At 51.2% G+C, this 22077-nt stretch overlaps 2 protein-coding genes across 17 annotated transcripts in view; one reads left to right on the top strand and one right to left on the bottom strand.

The window, feature by feature from the left end:
• The first annotated feature begins 2699 nt into the window (after nt 1-2699).
• Large2 (LARGE xylosyl- and glucuronyltransferase 2) lies at nt 2700-9017 on the top strand. Of its 3 annotated transcripts, XM_057780858.1 has the most exons (15): nt 2700-2758; nt 2846-3004; nt 3081-3178; nt 3481-3563; nt 3813-3936; nt 4129-4300; nt 4418-4522; nt 5811-5923; nt 5999-6124; nt 6200-6355; nt 6478-6638; nt 7049-7327; nt 7808-7960; nt 8097-8292; nt 8420-9017. In XM_057780858.1, the coding sequence occupies exons 2-15, from the start codon at nt 2905-2907 to the stop codon at nt 8627-8629; spliced, it is 2076 nt and encodes a 691-aa protein (XP_057636841.1). In that variant the 5' UTR covers nt 2700-2758; nt 2846-2904; the 3' UTR covers nt 8630-9017. The 3 variants fall into 3 exon arrangements, with proteins under 3 accessions (XP_057636841.1, XP_057636840.1, XP_057636842.1); XM_057780857.1 differs by having other exon boundaries at nt 4129-4522; XM_057780859.1 differs by lacking the exons at nt 2700-2758; nt 2846-3004; nt 3481-3563 and having other exon boundaries at nt 3090-3178.
• Nucleotides 9018-9211: 194 nt separating this feature from the next.
• The window catches only part of Phf21a (PHD finger protein 21A), a 158671-nt gene continuing 145805 nt past the window's right edge, over nt 9212-22077 (bottom strand). For 11 of the 14 annotated variants that reach the window (XM_057780283.1, XM_057780279.1, XM_057780272.1 and 8 more), the window contains 5 exons: nt 21251-21414; nt 16269-16424; nt 14575-14650; nt 14142-14245; nt 9212-13395 (listed from right to left, as the gene is read on the bottom strand). In XM_057780283.1, coding sequence (XP_057636266.1) covers nt 13141-13395; nt 14142-14245; nt 14575-14650; nt 16269-16424; nt 21251-21414 — 755 coding nt within the window. In that variant the 3' untranslated portion in view covers nt 9212-13140. Of the gene's footprint in view, nt 13396-14141; nt 14246-14574; nt 14651-16268; nt 16425-21250; nt 21415-21485; nt 21509-22077 lie in introns of all 14 variants that reach the window. The other 3 variants (XM_057780285.1, XM_057780284.1, XM_057780281.1) reach the window with 2 other exon arrangements.

Here is a 22077-nt window from a genome sequence, read left to right on the forward strand (position 1 = left end):
GGGTGTGCCTGCAGTTGAGAGAACCCAGCCTGGATGCTTGTCTCCTCCTTCTCTGTGTTGGAGTCCTGAACTGAATAAAAGAGAAAGCAACCTGGGCACCAGCCTGCATCTTTCTCCATCTCCTGACTGTGGATACAGCATGGCCGGCAACCTCAGGCTTCCAAAACCACTGCCGCCCACCATGATGGATTATACCCTCAAGCTGTAAGCACAAATAACCCCCCCCCCCTTAAGCTTGCTTCTGCCAAGGGTTGATTTTGTCACAGTTGTGAGAAAAGCAACTAATACATCAGCCTTGTCAGATTGACAGGAACGTTTGCCCACAGATGAGGCCCAAGGAGGCCCGACTACTTGTCCCAGATAGCACAGCGAGGCCCTGACCAAAAGGCCTTTGGCAGCACTGTCTAGCTCAGCATGAGCTGAGACATGATGAAACAGGCCTGGCTAAAATCTAGGCTCAGGAACTCAGTGACTTTACTGCCTTTTGGGCCATTCTTCTACAGCCCTCTGCTGCAGCTGGAGTGAGCTTATGTGCGTGTGTTTGTACTTGTGTGTACATGCAGGCATATACAGGTGTGCAAGATTTTATCAGATGGTCTTTTGTTCTGGGGAGGAAGGAGAGGCCCTGAGGACGGTGGTACACCACCTCCCCTTCACTTCCAGATGGTGAAAGGTCTTTCTCTTCAGTGCAGGGGGCTGGGCCCTGCCAGGTCGGCAGCGGCAGGGGTGCCTGAATTTCCTCTCTAGATCCGGAGACTGATTAGAGCTGAGGCCTGTGCAAGCTTGGCAGCCGGGAAGGAGGCCCCTCCCTGCTGGATTCCTGCCTGGACCTGGCAGTGAGGCTGGGCTGCATAGGCCTCTGGAGAAATTGTTCTGGATCCTCTCTCCTTTTATCTGTCCCAAGTCACAGGAGAAGAAAGACCAGTTGGACAGGCACAGATGAGGACACCAGAGACCCAGGGAGTGTGTTGGACAATCTAAGTTCACAAAATAAAGTCCTGAGCAGATCTGGCTCAAATGGAGGCCCAGCTCCAGGGGACTAGACTCACGTGTGTCTCCCTTTCCTCCAAAGGCTCCAGAGGCTTCTTGAGGGTCCAGCAGACACTTCCGTTCGTTTCCCTACTCACAGTGCTGAGGCTGAGACAGGGTCACCATGATGAGAGACGACAATGTGACCACTAACTCACACCTCTTTATGGAAGACTTAGCTTGGTCTAGGCTCTGCCTGTGACCCTGTCTACTCCTACACACTTGGAGCTCCCACAGCCTCTCTGTTGAGGGTTATGGGGAGGAACCCTTCCACCCCCAACCCCCCACCCCGAACTTCACTCTAGGCTGACAATGAGGCCGAAGCACTAGAATTCAAAGCCTGGACACAAGAGTTTTCTCTTAATGCCGACATGTACAAGAGGCAGTTTTCGGTTTCCATAGCAACCTCCAAAGGCCCACAGGCTGATCCCCGATCTCCCAGAGAAAGGCATTCCGATAATCCAGGGAGGAGCCAGCCCCAGGCTGCTGTTTATGGGTCTGCCTCATTTTAGACAGCTGATCTTGAACCAAAGGTCCAGCCTGTGCTCCTGGTGAGGCCTAGTGGGGCCCTTGGAGGGCAGGTCCAGCTTTTGTACAAACTGAATACCTGGAATTGGGGCGGGGGGCACCCACAGAACAGGCAACTTCAGCTTCCCTTGAGCTGGCAAGTTAAGCAAGAGATGTGGAGAGATCCACATTCCGGGGAAAGGAGGGGCAGGGGCAGGTCCTGAGGTGAAAGACCCCGGAGGGAAGACTGAGAAAGCAGTCACCTCTGGGAGTCCGTGCGGGAGCAGTTTAGGGCTGCCCGCCACAGCCAATGGCCGAAGGCTGCAGTTTCCGTCACTCTCAGGGACAATCTCTTGTGTCCTCGGGGCGGTGTGAGGATTAACTGAGTGAAGGCTTGGCAAATACTTAGCGCAGGGCCTGGCACTCCGGACGTGTTCAACCGACCATGGCAGGTCTCTTTCACAGCCCAGGGCTCCCCGCACCCCTATAGGGCCAGAGGCCTGCTGAAGGGTGGAGGAGGGAAGAGGAAGGGATCCAGGCCTTGGAGCCTAGAACGATCAACGCACTCTAGGCAAGGGCGGGGGAATTCACGGCCCTGCCCAGGCGACATTGAGGCCCTCTGCCAGTTCTTTTGCAGAAGGGGAGGCGGCCTTCAAAAGGGCGCAGTGTCCGTGTTTTCCAGTCCGCTGCTGGGCCGGGCTGGTCCACCTGGACTAAGGGCCAGGGAGGACGCTCAAGCTACAGGTGTCCCTAGCAGGCCCAGCCTCCAGTCCCCGACCTGGGCAGGTGTCTCCGGACATTCCTATTACTCCCCGCCCCCTCCTCCACCTGGACTGCCGCGATGACCGGGCCAATCCTTTGATCCTGAGCTCCCGGTCACCAGTCCTTCCCCTTAGGGGGAAGGATGGGGTCCCAGAGCCAGGAGGGTTCAGGTAGCGGGCACAGGGCCATCCTGGATAGCTGTCCCAGTGGCCTTCAGCCCTCCCGTGCCTTGGTGCAAAAGAGGATTATAGGTTCCTGGCCGTTTTCGGAGCTGTCCAGTACGGGGGGGAGGGGGGCAAGAGCGGAACCCTGCCAGGGTCTCCCCGCCCCTTCTAGTCCAGACAAGCGAAGGTGAAACCTGAACCCAGGTTGGGGGCGGGGCTGACTCGCAGCTCTGCCCCGGTCCCGCTACCGGGGCGGTCGCAGGAGGAACAAGGCCTTCTTGGAGCCTCTGGAGCAGGTGAGACAGGCGGCTATGCCCGGGCAGGGAGAGCAGCCGTCGGGCCCCGCAGCCCAGCGCTGACCCTCCTCTGGTCTTGGTCCGCAGGGTCCGTGATGGAGCCCGCTGCCCGGGGTCGCGCCCCGCCCTGAGTCCCTCGGACTGCCATGCTGCCCCGAGGGCGCCCCCGGGCACTGGGGGCCGCCACGCTGCTGCTGCTGCTGGTGGTAGTGGTTGGCTTCTTCCTGTTCGGCCGGGACCCCGAGTGTGAGCGCCGCGAGTTGGGCAGGCGAGGTGGGGACCTAGTGTGCCCTCTGCCTGCTCATGCCACGTGTCCTTTCAGACGGACTACAGGCAGCTGCCACCCTCGATGGAGACCCGTACGGGAGCCGCAATCGCTCCACCTCCAATCTGCAGCCTCTACTGCCACCCAAGTGCGAGGTAGGTGCGCGTGGCCTCTGGTGGCTGCCACCCCCAGGGATCCTGGCCCCAGCCCAGACATCTGGGCATCTACAAGAACCAAAGCACCTGACATCTGGCCACCAAGCTGGGACACCTGAGGTCGCTTAGAATGCACGCCCCCTCACTCTTCAGTTTCTCCACTTGTGAAATTGAGGCGGTGCCTCTAAGCAACCCTTTCCCCAGTTCTGATGTCTGGTGGGGGATACTCTGTTCTAGACCAGGCTGGCTCCGCTGGCCGGTAGACGTTGGGGACCGCTTCTGACCTAGGTGTTGCCTCCCAGCTGTTGCATGTGGCCATTGTGTGTGCCGGACACAACTCCAGCCGAGAGGTCATCACCCTTGTGAAGTCCGTGTTATTCTACAGGTACAGACAGGCCCCCTGGATGAGGGTCAGGAGCCCACCCACAACGAAACAATCCACACCACTCTTCCGAGTTTGTTTCCATATCCCAGGAAACTGAAGTCCCCTTCTTGAGGGTGGTGCGGGCGGGCTGGAGGCAGGGTATCAGAACACCCTCAGGAACTCCTTGTAGGAGACACGGCCTCCTCCTGTGGAGAGAATCCTCTGTTGTTCCTTCACAGCCTTACCAGGTTGACTCTTTCCACCTAAAAGGAAAAATCCGCTGCACCTCCACCTGGTAACTGATGCTGTAGCCAGAAGCATCCTGGAGACACTCTTCCGAACATGGATGGTGCCGGCTGTGACCATCAGATTCTATGACGCTGAAGAACTCAAGGCAGGAGTCCGCTCCCCGCCACCCCACTCCTGCCCAGCTAGTCCCATTCTCTCCTTACCCCAGCAGTGGGTGGCCAGAGAGGAGAGGCCCTATCCTAACAAACCTCCTGGAGCCCAAATCTTTCACCTTTTGGGGGGACCGTGGTTGGTTCCCACTTTGTCACTTAGTATGACCGTCCCCCCTCCCCCGCAGCCGCTGATCTCCTGGATCCCCAATAAGCACTACTCTGGCCTCTATGGGCTAATGAAGTTAGTGCTTCCCAGCATCCTGCCTCTCAGCCTGGCCCGAGTGGTTGTTCTGGACACTGACGTCACTTTCTCCTCGGATATTGCCGAACTGTGGGCACTCTTCGCTCACTTTTCCGGTGAGGCGCCTGCAACCCTGCCCTGGCCTGCCCCCTCCCCTACCTGCCCAGGCCCCTGTTGTGTACTAACCCTGAGCCACAGTCCCGAGGCAGCTCCCTCCTGCCCTCCCCTCCCAGACAAGCAGGTGATCGGTCTCGTGGAGAACCAGAGTGACTGGTACCTGGGCAACCTCTGGAAGAACCATAAGCCTTGGCCTGCCTTGGGCAGGGGATTTAACACAGGTGGGGGCAGTGGTGAGGGAAGCAGGGTAGGGTGGGCTGCTGGGCCTCAGTGGTGGGAAGGGCACAGACTGCAGGAAGCCCCCAAGACCTCCTCCGGTGCTGTGGACCAGACACTGGATGAAGAGAACCCTCCCACTTTGCGCGCTTGTACCAAATGACTGTGGCCAACAAGACTCTGCTTTCTGGTCTATATCAGCTGTGAGAGGACGGCTGTGAGGGGCTCTTCTCTACTCAAGGGAATTATGGGTGACTATGTCGGAACCCTCAGAAAACACAGTCCCGTGTTAGCAATTTGGACACGTTCTGAGAGATTTGCCATTAGGCAATTTCATTGCTATACAAACACCAGGGGGTGTATTTACACACACACAGAGGGTGTATTTACACACACAAATGGAGTAGCTCACTCTTCTCTAGACTGTGGTGTGGTCTGGGAAGGACAGGCACGTTACTGAACTGAGTGCTTAGTGACAGGCAGGCAACTGTAATACAATGGCAAGCATTTGTGTAGCTGAGAATGGAAGAATACTAGGTTGTAGATTAGTTTTTACTAGGACCCATGTAATCCAGTCTGGCTTTGAACTCATGTATCTGAGGATGATCCTCCTGCCTCTATCTCCCTGGTGCTGGGATTACAGATATGTGCTACCTGGTTTATGTTGTACTGGGCTCTAAACCAGGGTTTCACGCGCAATAGGCAAGCTCTACAACTGAGCCTCATACCTGGCCCCACATCCTCATCCACTATCCATAGTGCATGCCTTCTGTTGCTGGCCAGATGGCCTGTACCAGGGAAAACGTGCAGCCTGGCGTGGTGCTGCCTGTTGTTGCTGGTAATCCCAGGCTTTTGGGAGGCCGAGGCAGAAAGATCGCAAGTATGAGACCAGTCTGAGAAGCTTAGTGAGACCCTATTTGAAAATTATGACTGTTTTGAAAATCTGTTTTATGTGTATGAGAGTTTTGTCTGTGTGTGTGTGTGTGTGTGTGTGTATGTGCACCGCATGCATGCCTGACCCAGTGGACGTCAGAAGAGGCTGGAGTTAGGGGGTTCTGAGTCACCATGTGGGTTCTGGCAATTGAATCTGCGTTCTCTCAAAAGCAGCACGCTTCTTAAACACAGATCCATCTCTCCAGTCCCTCGAAATGAAATTCAAAAAGGGCCTGATAGATGATTGTCTTGGATGTATGAGGGTGTGGGCTCCCCGCGAGTACTGCAAAACAAATATTTCAAAAGCTTTGGGATCTGAATGTCCCTGGTGGGCATGGCAACCTCTCTCCCGGTTGGCAGGTGTGATCCTGCTGCAGCTGGACAGGCTCCGGCAATCTGGCTGGGAGCAGATGTGGAAGCTGATGGCCAAACGGGAGCTCCTTACTCTGCAGGCCACGTCTCTGGCTGACCAGGTCTGGAGGATTCTTTGTGGGAGCAGAGCTGAGGGGCAGACTGGGGGCTGAGCTGTGATGTCTATCACTGTGTAGGATGTTTTCAATGCTGTCATTAAGGAGCACCCTGAGCTGGTCCATCCCCTGCCCTGCGTCTGGAATGTGCAGTTGTCAGACCACACACTGGCCGAGCGCTGCTACTTGGAAGCAGCTGACCTCAAGGTGAGTGGGGACGGCAGGATGGGGGACTGTTGCTCTCTCCCCATTCTAAATCCCTGCTGTTCACCTGGAATGCAGGTGATCCACTGGAATTCACCAAAGAAGCTTCGCGTGAAGAACAAGCATGCAGAATTCTTCCGAAACCTGCACTTGACCTTCCTGGGATATGATGGGAACCTGCTGCGGAGAGAGCTCTTTGGCTGCCCCAGCCAGCTCCCTGCTGAAGCCGAGCAGGTGAGAGGGGCCATACCCCCTTGCCTTTGGGAGGTCTTGCCCCTCTGTACTCAAGTGGTCTTTGGCTGGAGGCCATGCTGTTCTGGGCCAGCCCGCTCATTCTTTCCCTGGACCCTGCTCAGCTGCAACAGGCCATGGCACAGCTGGATGAGGAAGAACCCTGCTTTGAGTTCCGGCAACAGCAGCTCACTATGCATCGGGTGCACATCACCTTCCTGCCCCACCGGCCGCCACCTCCCCAGCCCCATGATGTCACCCTGGTGGCCCAGCTCTCTATGGACCGGTGAGGGTGTGGAGGGCAGATCTGGATAGCATGGCATAGGCTGAGATGGGATTTGAGAGACCCGAGGGGTGTGGTAATAAGCTACTGGTCCCTGGAAGAGCCCCAGAGGTTGGAGACATTGGATATGATGGGAAAAGCTTGGGCTTTGGAAGTCTGGAACTGTCCTTCTGGGGAACATGAATAAGCCTCAGCATTTCAGGAGACTGTCAAATGTGGATGCACCCCCCCCCGGGGGTTGTTGTAAGGATTAAAAGAGACCAGCTCTATGTGATTATGAAGTGCTTAGTCATGGGAGGGGGCTCTGCAGCAGCTAACTTTGGGGAGGAGTTCCTTGCTTCTGTGCATGAGGGGCCCGAGCAGGGCTGGAAGCCCTGTGCAGGCACTGGCCTGACCACCCCCCCTCACCCCAGGCTGCAGATGCTGGAAGCCCTGTGCAGGCACTGGCCAGGTCCCATGAGCCTGGCTTTGTACCTGACAGATGCAGAGGCTCAGCAGTTCCTGCATTTCGTGGAAACTTCACCAGTGCTCTCTGCGAGGAAGGATGTAGCCTACCATATAGTGTACCGGGAGGGCCCCCTCTATCCGGTCAACCAGCTCCGCAATGTGGCCTTGGCCCAGGCTCTCACGCCCTACGTCTTCCTCAGTGACATTGACTTCTTACCTGCCTACTCCCTCTATGACTACCTCAGGTGGGCCTGAAGGGTAGGAGAGGGGCAGCATTTGGGGTATACACGGTCAGGGTCAGAGTATCTTGGATTGTGGTGTCCCTGTTTCTTTCTGGGGCTCAATGGCTTCTGCAAGATGGGGCTTCTCTTGGGCCTTTTCTTTGGGCCACCGAGTCAGGGAAGCAATGCCTTACTTCAAACAGCAGTTTCCTGTATGGCAAGGCTATCTGTTTGTTTGGTTTTTCATTTTTCGAGACAGGGTTTCTCTGTAGCTTTGGAGCCTGTCCTGGAACTAGCTCTTGTAGACCAGGCTGGCCTCGAACTCACAGAGATCCGCCTGCCTCGGCCTCCCAAGTGCTGGGATTAAAGGCGTGCACCAGCACCACCAGGCTGGAAAAGCTATCCGAAACAACTGGGTTGGCTACCTGGGAGGAGGAGGCTGTGACTCAGCAGGAGTGAGACCCGCGGGCTAAGTGTTCCTTCTTCCCACATGCCCCTCCCCAGGGCCTCTATTGAGCAGCTGGAGCTGAGCAGTCTGCAGCGGAAGGCTGCTTTGGTGGTGCCTGCATTTGAGACCCTGCACTACCGCTTCAGCTTCCCAAACTCCAAGGCAGAGCTGTTGACTTTACTAGATGCAGGCTCCCTCTACACCTTCAGGTAAGAGAGACCATGTTCTCCTCCACTGTTCCCATGCTGGTGCAACACACACACACACATGCACGCACGCACGCACGCACACCCTGCTCACAAACTCCTAGCCTCAGCCCTGCTCCCACCTGATGCTGTTACACAGGTACCATGAGTGGCCACAGGGTCATGCGCCCACAGACTATGCCCGCTGGCGGGAGGCCCAGGCACCATACCGTGTGCAATGGGCAGCTGACTACGAGCCCTATGTGGTGGTACCCCGTGACTGTCCCCGCTATGATCCTCGCTTTGTGGGCTTTGGCTGGAACAAGGTGGCCCACATCATAGAGCTGGATGCTCAGGTGAGGAGGGTGCCTTGTTGCCCTGGCTGTGGTCAGCCCCTTCCTGTGGGCCATGGCACGAATTTGCATTTGAGCCCTCACTTGCTCCTCCCTAGATCAGCCCTGGCTTCTGTCCCCACTCTTCCAGGAATACGAACTTCTGGTGCTGCCCGAGGCCTTCTCCATCCACCTGCCCCATGCTCCAAGTCTGGACATCTCCCGCTTCCGCTCCAGCCCCACCTATCGAGACTGTCTCCAGGCCTTCAAGGAGGAGTTCCACCAGGACTTGTCCCGGCGCTATGGGGCTGCAGCCCTCAAATACCTCACTGCCCTGCAGCTGTCCCAGAGCCGGGCCTGAGCTTGCTGAGCTGCCCTGGGCTCTCACACACACTCCCTGCAGACACTGGGGAACCCTGGTGGGTGCCCACCTTTACTGCTATTTAAATTATTTTAAGGTTTGTCAGAGGGGCTGGGGTGGAGCATCTGTGGGGGTTCCTCGATTTTCCCTTGTTGCTGTTCCACCATTGGAACAGCAATCCTTCTTTGCCTCAGCTGGTTTGGGGCTAGTTCCCCCAATCCCCTTTTGTAATAAAAAAATTTAATTGGGGTTTTCTTTTTATGTGTGACTGTCCTGCCTATATGTATGTATGTACAAGAGGGCTTTAGATCCCCTGGAAGTGGAGTTATAGTAGCTGTGAGCCACCATGTAAGTGCTGGGAACCAAACCCAGGTCTAACCCGAGTCATTTCTTTCACCCCACAGTAAAGTTTTAAAAACCACTTTGTATACTCTTGCTGGGGAATCAAGGGCATCGGTGGGCAGCGGGAGTAGAGGGCAGTCTGCACCCTCCAAGGCCACGGACTAGACACAGATATCTAACCCACGCTTTCCCACCCTAGCCCCAAACTCGACACCAAGAGGCTGAGAGGCTTTATTTGGCTTTATTTAGTAAAATGTTAAAATAAATAAATACAAATTGATCGGCTGCTCTGTACCCCCCACCCCCTCAAAACAAAAACCAAACAAACAAAACAGAAAGTTTGAAGCACAAAACTCCAAATACAAATTCTACCAGGACTGAAATCACAAAGGGCATGGACACAGACGGGACTGGGTCTGTCTGGCTCTGTCTCAGAACTGCTGACTTCTGGTCTGTTCAGCCCACCCAGCGACTGCAACTCACCCTGGGCTAAGAGCGAGGACACTGGAGAGGGGTGCAGGGGCCAAGACTGCCATGTGGAATTGCTAAAGAGTGCCACCCTGGACGGGTCAGCAGAATATTTCCAGAGGTCACCCATCTTTGCTTGGGGAGGAGCTGACAGGCGCATAGGCCGAGACTCCTGTTTTCTGCCAAGGGTGCTTGGATGAGGGGTGGGACAAGGCCCACAATCCCTTATACAGAGCAAAGTCGCCTGCATTCAACAGAAGCCATGGGCTCTGGAGAGCCCAGAAAAGGCCACTGGTCTATTCTACCGCTGCTCCTGGAAGGAAATGTCCTCAAAAGGTCAGCCCTTTAGGGAAGGTCCGTATCTAAGAAGGGCAGAGACCACTTAGAGGCTATGAGCTGGAGGGCTGGTGGTGAGAGTCAAGAAGGCTCCAGTAGCCCTAAGAGGAAGGTGGCGGAGAGGCAGCTGTACATGCAGATAGACAGCTGGAAACCCTGGGTCAGTGTTGGGCACACATGACCCTTAACACTGCCTGTTGGGCTTCAGACAGGAAGCAGCAGCAGCCAGAGAGGTGGCCCTACAGGATACCAATCATCAAGATGGGGGCCAGCTGGAGGCTGCCTGGTGGTTGCCATTGGCTCCAGAGACAGGCCCCACATAGGTAGTCCACCCAGGGATTGCCTCTAGTGGGGTCTTCCCTGAAGAGTGTCATCAGCAGACAGATAAGGAAGGAAGAGATGAGAAATGAAGAAGTCAGCAGGGGAAGACAAGACAGCAGGATCAGAAAGAGAAAGGTGAGCGCTACAGCCTGCACCTGCCAGCCTAGTCTGGGGGACAAAGGGACTCCCAGTCCTGGGCCCTCCAAAGCAACCACCAAGCCAGCGGGTCTTACACACGTGGCTGTGCAGGAAGGGGAAGGGAAGCTGAAGGATCCCGGATGTCTAAGGGGACAAGGAGCTGTGCTGACACAGGGAAGGGCACGGAGATGGAGGCCTACAGTTTTTACTCCACTCCGGTCAACACAAGCAGCTCACGTCCATCATCAGAAGGAATCTAGGCTGCTCAGCTCCTGCACGGTCACCAGCAAGCAGCTCTTCTGGGGCAAAGGCCTGCAATGGCTGATGATGGCTTCTCAACCTCTTCCCATCACAGGTAGGAACTGTGTGCCAAGTCCTAGCCTATGGGCCCAGACAAGTTCAAGAGGGGGTTGGGAGGTTGGGGGAGCCAAGACATCAGCCTGCTGCTGGTCTCTGATCTTCTGCCAAAGATTCCTCCAACTAGTCCAGGCATCTCCAACTAGACTTAGCACCTTAGCTTCTGAATAAGAAAAGAGGGCTCTTTTCTGCTCCCCTCAGTCAACCTGAAGCCAGAGGCCTGCATGGCCAAACTAGGGCGCCTCTTTTCAAATGCTGGGGAGAGGAATGGACGGCTGGTGTGGATGGGCCTTGCTCACTCTCGGAAGCACCCCTTGTCTGCTGCAGCTCCTGTCAGGATCCAGCTCTGGGCAAGGACGAAGCAAAGGGGCCTTTCCCTGCTCTTCCTAGACTTGGGGCCTCGTGGGCCCCAGAGATGCTGCTTGTGGACCCGAGGGCAGAGCCTCGGCCTCTGTCCCTTCACTCAAGGACATGCCACGGACACAGGTTCCCATGGCAACACGTGGCACTGTAGGGAGACAACTATGAGTCTTGCAGAACCCCAGTTTTCCAGGAAGAAACGGCCATAGGCCAAGCAAGGCAAGTGTAGTGACTCTAGCCCAGAGACACCCAGGAAGCATGTGGGTGGGTGGGATGGAGTGAATTCTGACCCTGGTGCCAGTAGGCAGAGGAGAGCTGGGACTTCAGTCTTTTCTCTTCAGTGCAAGATGGGCTTGAAGGCCACCTAGACTCTCAGAGACATATGGACCCTCAAGGCATCTCCTCCCTTAATTCTGACGCAGCAGCCTGCACCCCACCCCACCGGTCAGGCCCCCAAAGGTGCCCCCGAGGCATACATAATGCTGGTGGCTGAAAGACCGAGAGCAGCACCAAAGGAAGGGCTTAGGTGGGCACCAGCCTGCACTCTAGCAAGGTCCCAGTCCGTGGAGAGCCCTCACACCATGCACACTCCATTTTGGCTTCAAACAGGAAATGTGATCCCTGTACCAAAAAGACAGCACAGTCTGAGGAGAAAGGAGGTGGGAGGATCTGCCACTCTGAAGATTGGCCCACCAGTTTAGAGACACAAACACAGCAAAATGTCATTGTGATCAGCAGGTTCTGTGCTAAAAAATTATAACTACACGGCATTTTCTCCAGTTCTGACACCTTTTTAATATAAATCACTGTTTGAGGAAACAAATAGCACTTTTGTAATTTTTTTACAATGTTTCTTACCTTGATCTTAATTTAAGTAACACTAGGAAGACCTCAATATCTTTTGTTTTCCTTTTTAATTAAAAAACAAAGTTGCTGTTGTTTTCCCCAGGTACAAAGATATTTTTTGCCCTTGCATTAAAAAAACAAAACAAAAAAAAACACCAAACAAACAAACAAACCTAAAAAAAACCAAAACCAAAAGCAAAAACGGTGCCGGACGATGACACAGGACCCACGAAGACTCACTGACCTCACTGACACTATGACGTCTACTCTACCATGCAAGGTCTTGCTACCTTAACAGGACGCCAGCCTGGGAACAGCTGCTTTATTCCTTATTTTAGTTCTTGTTACAAAACAAAAACAAAAAAGATAAAATAAACAATGAAATAAAATGTTGTTTAAACAAAACAAGAACAGAAACAAAACCTCAAAGAAGAGAAAAGGGTCGTCTCCACTCACACACCTGGTCGCGCTGCTCTGCTCAGAACCTTCTCTTCTTATAAATATAGAAAAAGGATGGAGCTTGTTTTCAAGTAAAACCTTTGATCCGCCTTTCTCCCTCCTGGACCACACACACCTTCCCTTCCCTGCTTCAGCAAGGCCTGGGGACCACCTGGGGCTGTGCACTACACTGAGCAGAGGGAAGGAAGAGGCTGCTGGAGGCTGTGGGGGAGAGCGGAGCTGGGGAGGGACCTAGGCTCTCCTGGTACTAGGCCCACTCCAGAAACATTAAATACTGCTTATGTCATATACTTCCCCCCTTGCTCCCCCCTCCCCAGCCTTCCCTGGCCCTCCTCTGGGCACTGGGTTAGTTAAACCTCTATTTCCGTTTTTTCCTTCTTCTTCTTTTTTTTTTCTTTTTTTTCTTTTTTTTTTTTTTGGTTTTATGGTAGTGAAAGTTTAGGAACAGGAAAGCCCACACACTCTTTGGACTTGTCTTTTCTACCTAAACAAACAGCTCCCAGTAAAGATCTGAAACCTGCTCTCCTCCCTCTGCCCGTCCCTGCTCCCCACCCAACAAAACAAAAAGAAACCCACCGTGGCTGTGGAGGCTGCTGCAGGCACACACTGGTGTATAATAGAGAGAGTAAATATATTATTTCACTTGGCATGGTGCTGGCAAAGAACCTCCAGCTGGCACTATTTCATGTAACATGGTCCAATCTTTGCATGTACACACAGAATAAGAAGAATCAATTGGCAAACTCGGTGCCACCTGGCACAAGCATCTTCTCTCTCTCTGGAACCAAAGAACCAAAAGAATTCTGTACTTTCCAGAAGAACTCCGGCTTTGCTTCTCTAGAGTCTCCTCACCACCGAGACGTGGCATCTCCTCGAGGGCTCTGTTATTTAGTCTCTTCCCCCTGGTTACAGTTCGCTGTGCAGCTCTGTGAGGAGGGGGAGGGGGCGGGTGTGGAGGCGGCGTTGGTAGGGGGGGTGCAGTCTGGGCCATTGGAGAGGGCCCCCACAGTGGCCTCAGAGTCTACGGGTTTGGAGAGGTCGATGCCATGGATGAGGCGGATGAGCTGTTTCACCTTGTCCAGGGAGCTGCGCATCTCCTTCTGCCGGGCCAGGATGCTGTTCTTCATCTCCATACATTTCTGCAGCCAATCACAAGGATGGATACTCAGCCGCCTGGGCCCAGTGACCCCACAAACCAATCCCTGTGCACTGGTGTGCACCCCACAACTTATGCTGTTCCACTTGTTATGGGCAGACATTACCAAAGGAGGATGTGAAAGGCTGGGAGTCAATGGATAGGGTGAAAGCCAACTCTATTGGACACTGGAACTTACAAAGATACTATGATGAATTCACCACAAAAACTGCCTTGAAGCGTGTTTCTGCCACGTTCATAGGTGGTTAAAATGCCAGTGAGAGACACAGGAATTGACTTGAGGTCTCTGGAAGATCATTTACTCACTCATAATTTAGAGGTAGGACCTGGATGGCAGTCATGTTTAAGAGTCCTGAGACCCAAGTCAAAAGACTCTGGTCAGTGAACCAGGTCGTTTTGGTTTAGTTTGGTCATTTTGGGTTACCAGCTGGTAGTCCTTCCCTTAGTCCAGTAAATTAGGTCTCTAAAAGAGTCACTCAAGGGGGCCCAGGTCCGCCCAGGGTCGGGAGAGGCTCTACGTTCCTCCTAAGCAATCAAAACTGCACAGGCACTGCGGGGTGCTCCAGTGGGGCAGCCGCTACTCATGGACACTCAGAGCTGGGCGAGGTGCCCCGTGCCATGTGGCCATGGCTCCTGAGCGCTGCACACTAGCTCAAAGGCAGACATCCAGCTGCCCACGCTGCTCACTAGCACACACAAGGACTGGACCCAGGACGGAATGTGGCTTACACTTATAGAACTGCTGAGCTCTTTCACCTTCTGCTCTAGCTGCTCTCGCTCCTGTTTCAAATCTGAACTCCACTTAAGTAGCTTCTGTTTCTCCTCTTCTTTTGCTGGGGGAGAAAATACGTTTTAAACAATCAGTTCTTTGAAGAGCTTACGTGGTTCGGGTATTCACCAGACACCCACCCTGAAAGTGCCCCTCGGTCACACAGCCAGGACACAGAACCTGACCACCTGAACTTTTCTTTCTTTAGTGTATGCTGGCCTTGGTGGATTGGGCCAGGTTTTACACAGGTACAGAACCACACTTCACAGTTTCCGTCTGAAAAGGTGGTTTAAACACCTTCAACTTCACTCAATAAGGCATTTTTATTTTCCTTTGAAAACAAAACCAACATGGTCTTCTAGTACCATTTTCTTCTGGAAAGGCAGACCTTACCTGCTTTGTAGGCAATATAAGAATGAACAATGGCTAAAGTTCCAGGCCATGGAATTGCTTCTTCCTTCTTCAGCATCTGAAAAGAATTTAAAATTCTCCCTTGAGAACCAAGGTAACAGCAAGCACCAGTGTCTGTTGTGGACAAGATCCAGGGAGGCTTGTGGATAGATTGCCCAAAGTCAAGGAAAAGGCAGAAACATGGGAGCATCCCTGTATCTTTTTCAAAGTCATGTGAGGGGCTAGAGAGATGGCTAAGTGGTTATGAGCACTGGCTATTCTTCCAGACATACCGGGTTCAAATTCCAGCACCCACATGGCAGCTCACAATGGTCTATAATTCCAGCCCCATTATGTGGACACCCTCTTTTGGTCACTGAGGGCACAGAGCACCAGGCATAGTACATGGTGCACAGATACACAAACAGATAAAACACAGATACATATAAAACGAATACATAAAAATATAAAAAAGGTCACATGAGCTGGGACACAGGAGAGTACACCTTAAATCCCAGCACTCAGGAGGCAGCTGTAGGTGGATCTCTGTGAGTCTGAGGTCTACCTGGTTTACATAGAGAGTTCCAGGTCAGCCAGGGCTATACAGTGAGACCCTGTCTCAAAACAAAAAGCATCCATTCAACCAAGAAAACAAAACCACATAACTCCAACCACCCTAGAGCCAGAACCAGCAGCGTGGAGTTTGAGCTCGCATGGGCTGTTTGTTCCAAATTTAGTTTTGTTATGTCCCTCAAAAACACCTTCTCCAAGTAGGTGAATACAGCTCTAAATCCTGAAGTCAGGAGGGCAGAGAGGGAGCAGGTGAAGGGTACCTTGACTGCACTGGGGCTGATGGGAAGAGGGCCATGACAGGCGTGTGGGCCCAGCACTGGAGTGGGGGGGGGGGGGGAGAGAGAGAGAGAGAGAGAGAGAGAGAGAGAGAGAGAGAGACATCTTGTGTCAATGCAATGCAGTGGACTTAAGATGCTTCTCAACAGAGAGCTTACGTAGTATTCACAAGGCCTGGGTTTGGGTCCCAGCATTACAAAAGAAACACTCCCATCCCCCCCCCAAATTTAGAAATCAGGTTTTATTTATTTTGGTTTATTTATTTATTTTTTTTGATATAATATCTCACTTTGTAGCCCTGGCTTGACTTGGAAAGTGAGATATTATGTATACCAGGCTGGCTCAAACTCAGAGATCCACAAGTCTCAGCTTCCCAACTGCTGGGACTTAAGGTGTGCACAACCAGACTCGGCCAAGAATGAGCTTTTAAGGACCTTAACTTATTTTTTGTTCTATTTTCTTTTCTTTTCTTTTCTTTCTTTCTTTCTTTCTTTTTTTTTTTTTTTGTGGTAGTCTTACTATGTAGCTCAGGCCGCTCTTGAACTTGTAAAGTTCTAAACTTAGCCCCTCAAGTGCTAGAATTATAGGCATGTGCCACCATGCAGGGCAGAGGGTCTGGATTTCAAAGGGGAAGAAGTCATTTCTCATTGAAGGATGTGATTCACGTCTTAGGGAGCCTGTGAGTGAACAAAGGCTCTGCTGTGTGTCTGCATGCTGTGCCATGAGCTAGGAGGATGGGACCTACGGAACAATGACCAAAAAAAGAGAAGAGAAGCCTATTCCCCAGAATGGGAGAGAAAGGAATTTCCATGGCATTGTCCTTCTTTTCCTTGGCCCACCCCCAGTACCTGGTCCTGACATCTGGGGCAGATCCACATGCCCTTGGGAATTGTTTTCAGAGGCGGGTCTAAGCAATCCAGATGATACACGCGGGAACACGTATCACACATCAGTAACTGGCCACTCTTTCTGCAAACACTGCAAAAATCTTCATGGATATCACCCTGTGAGATGGAGAGGAAGGGTAAGGAAAACAATAAGGAAGAACTCAGTGTCACCTTGCACACCATGATTGAACACATGTATTTTCGACAGCAAGCTGACGGCGCCCGAGACAGCCTCCAACACATCGGTGTATGAAAGCAGGGAACGCCAATAGCACAGACCCTGCCTGCTCCACAGATCTCAGCTTATGGGTTGGCAATTTAAGTTGAAATTGAAACATTAAGGGCTTTCTTTAAACTTACAAATTTAGACTGAGAATTTAACCTTATAAGTCAGAGTTGACAGCAAAGACCTTCAGCTGCCTGGGCCCAAATCAATGGCTTAGGTAACGAGTTGGCACCTCCAATGCCAAAAGTCACTGGCAAAGCCATTCACACTATGACAGGAGTGGCATTTATTATCTACCATCTTGGGGAGTCTAAGAAGAATTTGGAAACACAAGCGTACAATAAACTCAACTTCTTGCTTAGGTGGGCAAAGTACAGTGAGCCAGGAGCAGAAACCTTATAGAAGCTTCTAACACATGGAACTGGGGAAGGCACAGTAGCAGCCAATGATGCTCTGTAGCACTGGCATTTGCTGCTCAACAGACCATCCAGTGGGAGGCTTTATTCTTCCCCATCAAATACTTCACTAATGGGAACAGTACAGTGCTTGGGTGCATCTGGGCCCTTAGAACAGAATGCACCATCAAACCAAAACATGGCAGGTCTACTTAAAATCTGGAGGGAAGAACACAGGGAAAATAAATCAAGAGTTTTTGAAGAGGTGTGTTTCAGCAAATCGATGCACAATCTGGATTAGGATGACAGGGAAAGGAAACCTGAGGGAACAGGCTGGAGGACACTGTTTTAAGATGTCCGGGAACTCTGCTAGAAAGTCTTCCACAGAACTATGGAGTAAGCGGAAAGACGGAGAGTGATGCCAAGTCCCTCCTCCACCACCACACTGAGGGAATGCATTTTCCCAGTCAAACCGTTTCTCTCTGTAGGAAACTGCCCTTTGTGTGCACATGCGTGTGTGCGTGTACATGTGTGTGCACGTGTCCACGTATCTCTCCAGTTCCACCTTTCAAATTTCATATTTACATACAATACAGTAGAAGTATCTGGTGTTTCAATACAGTACAAGTATCTGGTGTTTCAATACAGCACAAGTACCTGGTGTTTCAATACAGTACAAGTATCTGGTGTTTCAATATAGTACAAGTATCTAGTGCTTGAGTGTCAGGATTTCTCTCTTTTTTATAATTTATTTTTATTTTATGTCCATTGGTGTTTTGCCTACATGTATGTTTTTAAGTCTTTGTGAGGTTGTCGGATCCTCTGGAACTGTAGTTATAGACAGTTGTGAGCTGCCATGTGGGTGCTGGGAGATGAACCCAGGTCCTCTGGAGGAGCAGCCATCTCTCCAGCTGTTAGAATTTCTATGTACTGAAAGTCATTGAGGACCTCTGTGTTAATTACAGAATCATAGATTTATAGCAACAGTACACTGAAACAAAATTTAAGAACACAAGCATTAAACATCCACCATATCACATGGGGTGTTGTATCTGGAAATCCCATCTAGTTCTGAGGAAGAGGGTGGGGATGGTGCCTGATGCATTAGTATTACTTTGTAAATAATTTTGCTTTATATATTCCTAAAAAGCACCAGCAACTCCAGACCAAATTTTGAAAACTGCTCTATCTAGACTAACAGTTTAAATATAAAATTCCAAGAATGTCAGAATGAATATAAAATACAGGGACAGTTCATCTATCAACGTCAGTCTTTGCCTAAAGAATGGAGCTCAAAAGGCTTAACTCTGGTGATAGGTCATGAGCAAATTTCAGTTGGAATATGCCTGACTGTGACATTGCTGAGGACATGCGGCCTCTACCAACTTCAGCTTCACTGCATGTTAAAAATTTATAATTAGTAAACATATCTTCCCTTCCCATGAAAATGACAGCATCAACATGGTACACCCTGAGGATTACTGGCTGACTGGGTCTTGTATTACCAAGTCTTTCTAGATGGTTATTAATCCCCAGGAAATGCTCGGCTCTCAACTGTTACTGTCTAATTGATGTCGAGGCTCATGCTACCCAGCAGCAAGCACAGAACCCTGTGTTGATTTAATCACAGCTGCTGTTGGGAGCTGTAAAAGTAGAAGTCAATTATCTCTTAAAAAAAAAAATGTATCCCACTGGGTTTAACTCAGGAAATTCTCAATATTTTTAGTGGTTTCAGAAAAGCATTATTTTGTCTTTAGATTTCTGCAAAGAACTATGTTTGTGCTTTAAGATGAAATCTGGTAAAAGCTTTTAGTTTGTGATTTGGCCAGAACCTTTAGGTCTAGGCTGTAAAAGAAAAGCGTAGATTCAACAAAAGAACCCAGACCAAGGCACACGGCATAAGAAAGTCACCTCCCCAGCACTGTGCATCAAGGCACAGGGAGTCAGTGAGCTGCTGGTTTCTCTGATCAGACCTGGACTGGGGAAAAGCTGGAACAGTCTTTGGTATCGGCAAACATGGTTTCTGGCAGGGACTCCAGGTGCACGTGAGCCTGACAGTTAGAAAACCTGCATCAGTTCCCAGGGCCAAAGGTTAGGAAGGACGGACGGAATGCCAAGTCTTTAGAACAGGACGAGTCTGTAGCACCAGCTACAGCAGGAATGGAACCTTCTGGGAACAAAGTCTCCTATGACTCCAGTTTGCTGCCTCCAGAATTCTAACTCGGGGCTTCAGTGGCATTCTTGTGGAGAGGACTGTGCCATTAGTAAGTCAAGACAGCCTTCGACTGCAAGGAACACTTCGCCGGAAGATGGCTAACACAAGCCCTGCAGTCCCTAGAGACGAGGACACGGACAAAGACGTTCTTGTCCTGGTACTGCAGGCTTGTCCCTCTTGTCGTCAGCCTTCTGGCTGTTTAGGCCGTGAACTTTCATTTATCCTCGACAATTCTCTTTTTCTCATTATTCAATTTAATTCACCCAAATCTTCAAAATACAAACAGAACTGGCCACTTTCTCCATTTCTGCGTCTACCACTCCATCAGGACTATGTGTCATTATCTCTTGCTTGGACCACCACAGCGGCCTTCTTAAGGGTTCTCTGCTTCATCCCACCCTTCCTGAGTACCTCTCTCTGCAGGGCTCCTTTCAAACTCCAGCTGGTACTGTAAGCACCAGGAACTTTCCAAGGAGGCTTAAGTCTCTGGTTAACAAGTCTGTTAGGGAACTGCTAGATACTTACAGATTCAATGCTATCTCTAACCAGAGTGAAAACAGACTTTACAAGTGAAAAAATCCAATGGGGATCATCTCAAGAGAGGAACCTGGCTGAAGGACACATGCCTCTGCCTGCGATACACTACCTGTCATCCTGACTCTAGGTGCCTTCAGAATGCATGTCCAGTGGAGCACCTGCCCCACCGTTAGGAAAGACAAAGACAGGCTAGGGGACCTGGTCAGACAGCTCAGTGGACAAGTGCACTTGTCACCAAGCTTCATGTTCTGAGTTCAATCCCAGGGACCCACAAAGTGTAAGGAGAGGACTGACTCCCAAAAGCTGTTCTCTGACCTCCACATAAATGCATGGCATGGGTGCATACACAAAGCCACAGATACACATACTCTAAATGAATAGATTTTAATTAAAAAAAAAAAAAAGATGGCCTAAGAAACGGTTTCAGAATAAAGGAGGGTAAAGAGATTCAACCTGGGAAATGAATGCCAGGAGTGATCTTAGGCAAAGGCAATTACTGGGACAAGTGAAAAAACTAGAATATGAACTGAGTATTACATGATCAGATGTAACCGATGTTAAGTTCTCATAATTTCTAAAAACAAAGAAGTGTGCACACATGCACATGTTTGCACATGCATGTGGGTCCAAGCATGTAAAGGAAGACACAATATAACAAGTTAACTAATGCATCAGAACAAACGATGTTACTGTCCACTGCACCACTGCAGCAACCTCTGCACAATACAACACATCAGTGGGATGATGTCATTCCACTGGTGGTTTCCTGTTGTACTTAGAACAGACGTCACAGGGCCTTGCATGAGCGGACCCGTCACCTCTCCAGCCACACTTCCCACACATAGCTGAGAGGTCCCTTCTCCCTCTTCGTGGATGATGCCTTCACCTTCCTGGCACTGCGCCCTGTCACTACCGTCCCACTTCTCCTCCTGGTGCTCATCTCTGCCTGCTGGGTCACATATTTGTTTCCTTGTTGCCTCCTCCTCCTGCAGAGCACAAGCCCCCAAGTGCTTGCCTCCCTCCTCCTGCAGAGCACAAGCCCCCAAGTGCTTGCATTTTGCTTGGTTTGTTCCTTGCTGTATCCCCAGCTTCATGAGCAGCACTCGCTTGGCAGAACAGGGTTCAGTGAGGATCTGCTGAGTGAACTTGCTGCTGGAACTTGCTTCTGACCAGCTCCCCCAAACAGAAAACACTGCACTTCTAGAGGTGTGCTTACACGGCAGCAGGGCTGCTAGATGCATCTGCTCTGCTCATGCTCTCTCTGATGCACCAATGGCAGAGAACCCTCAACTTAGAGATCCATGTTCCCACCCTCCTCCGAGAGTTCATTCACAGCTGATAAATCCAGATTCTTAAACCCTGGGATCCCTGGATTTATGTGAACATGACTCTCAAGGACAAGAAACAGCTGAGATCCCAGAAGAAAGCTGCCTGGCATGGTATGCAGGCAGTATGCAGGGTCTATTGTTCCAGGGCTAGCGAAGAAGGATCAATCTGGCGAGGAGACAATACAGGACAATGGCTTTCCCAGGTGAGCTCTCAGAGAGAGTGCAGGCCCCGAGTTACTTACGTCTGTGGAGGTGGGGCTGGGCAGGGACACAGGTTGCACAGGTGCAGGGAAAGTGAATGTGGTCTCTGTCTTTTCATTTTCAGGGGAGTCGGGATGACTGGATTGGGGGGATGTTGGGGTAAGGGCTCCAAACCCCAGCACTGCATTGTATTTTGGAGGACGACCTATATACCAAGAGAAGGGAACAAAAGGGGAAAGGGGGAGGGAAAGACAGGGGAAAATGGTTCTTACATACCTTTGGCCAGTGCTCCTCATTGGCTAGCATGGGAAAGGAAGTGAGGTAGCAGACAGAAGGTTAATACACAGGCCAGAGGAAGAAAAAGAAGCAAAGATTTCAATGTCATTAGAAACAACTACATGAACTCTAAAAGAAGAGAGGAGAAGGGCGCCTTGGAGAGGGGTAAAAGGTGATGCATTTGTAAAGAGACCCCATCGCGGCAGGGCATGACCGTTCCTGGACGATCACAGTCTGGGGTTTCTAATAGGAGGACCCAGGTTCCATGAAGCCACAACAGAGTTCATCTTTCATGTGTCTCATGCATTAGTCACTAAGGATTTTCCTGCAGCCGGCACTCCTAATGATCTTCTGTTCTCGTGAATGGATTTATTCAGCATTTCTGCTTTTCCATGTTTCTTTTGTGAACAGTTTATAACTTTACAGTTGGCAAGAGTGGAGGAAGGCAATGTGAGGAGGCAGAATTCCAGTCAACTATTCTGGCCCTGCTGTCAGCGCCTCTGGGAGGGAGTTTGTAGGAACAGCTGGAGTGTAAGAGGACAGTGAATTCACAGGTTCCCAGCCTCGGGTATCAGTCTTGCTGCTCCACACC

The sequence above is a fragment of the Chionomys nivalis genome, chromosome 9 (genome assembly GCF_950005125.1).
Source record: "Chionomys nivalis chromosome 9, mChiNiv1.1, whole genome shotgun sequence".
Lineage (NCBI taxonomy): Eukaryota > Metazoa > Chordata > Mammalia > Rodentia > Cricetidae > Chionomys > Chionomys nivalis.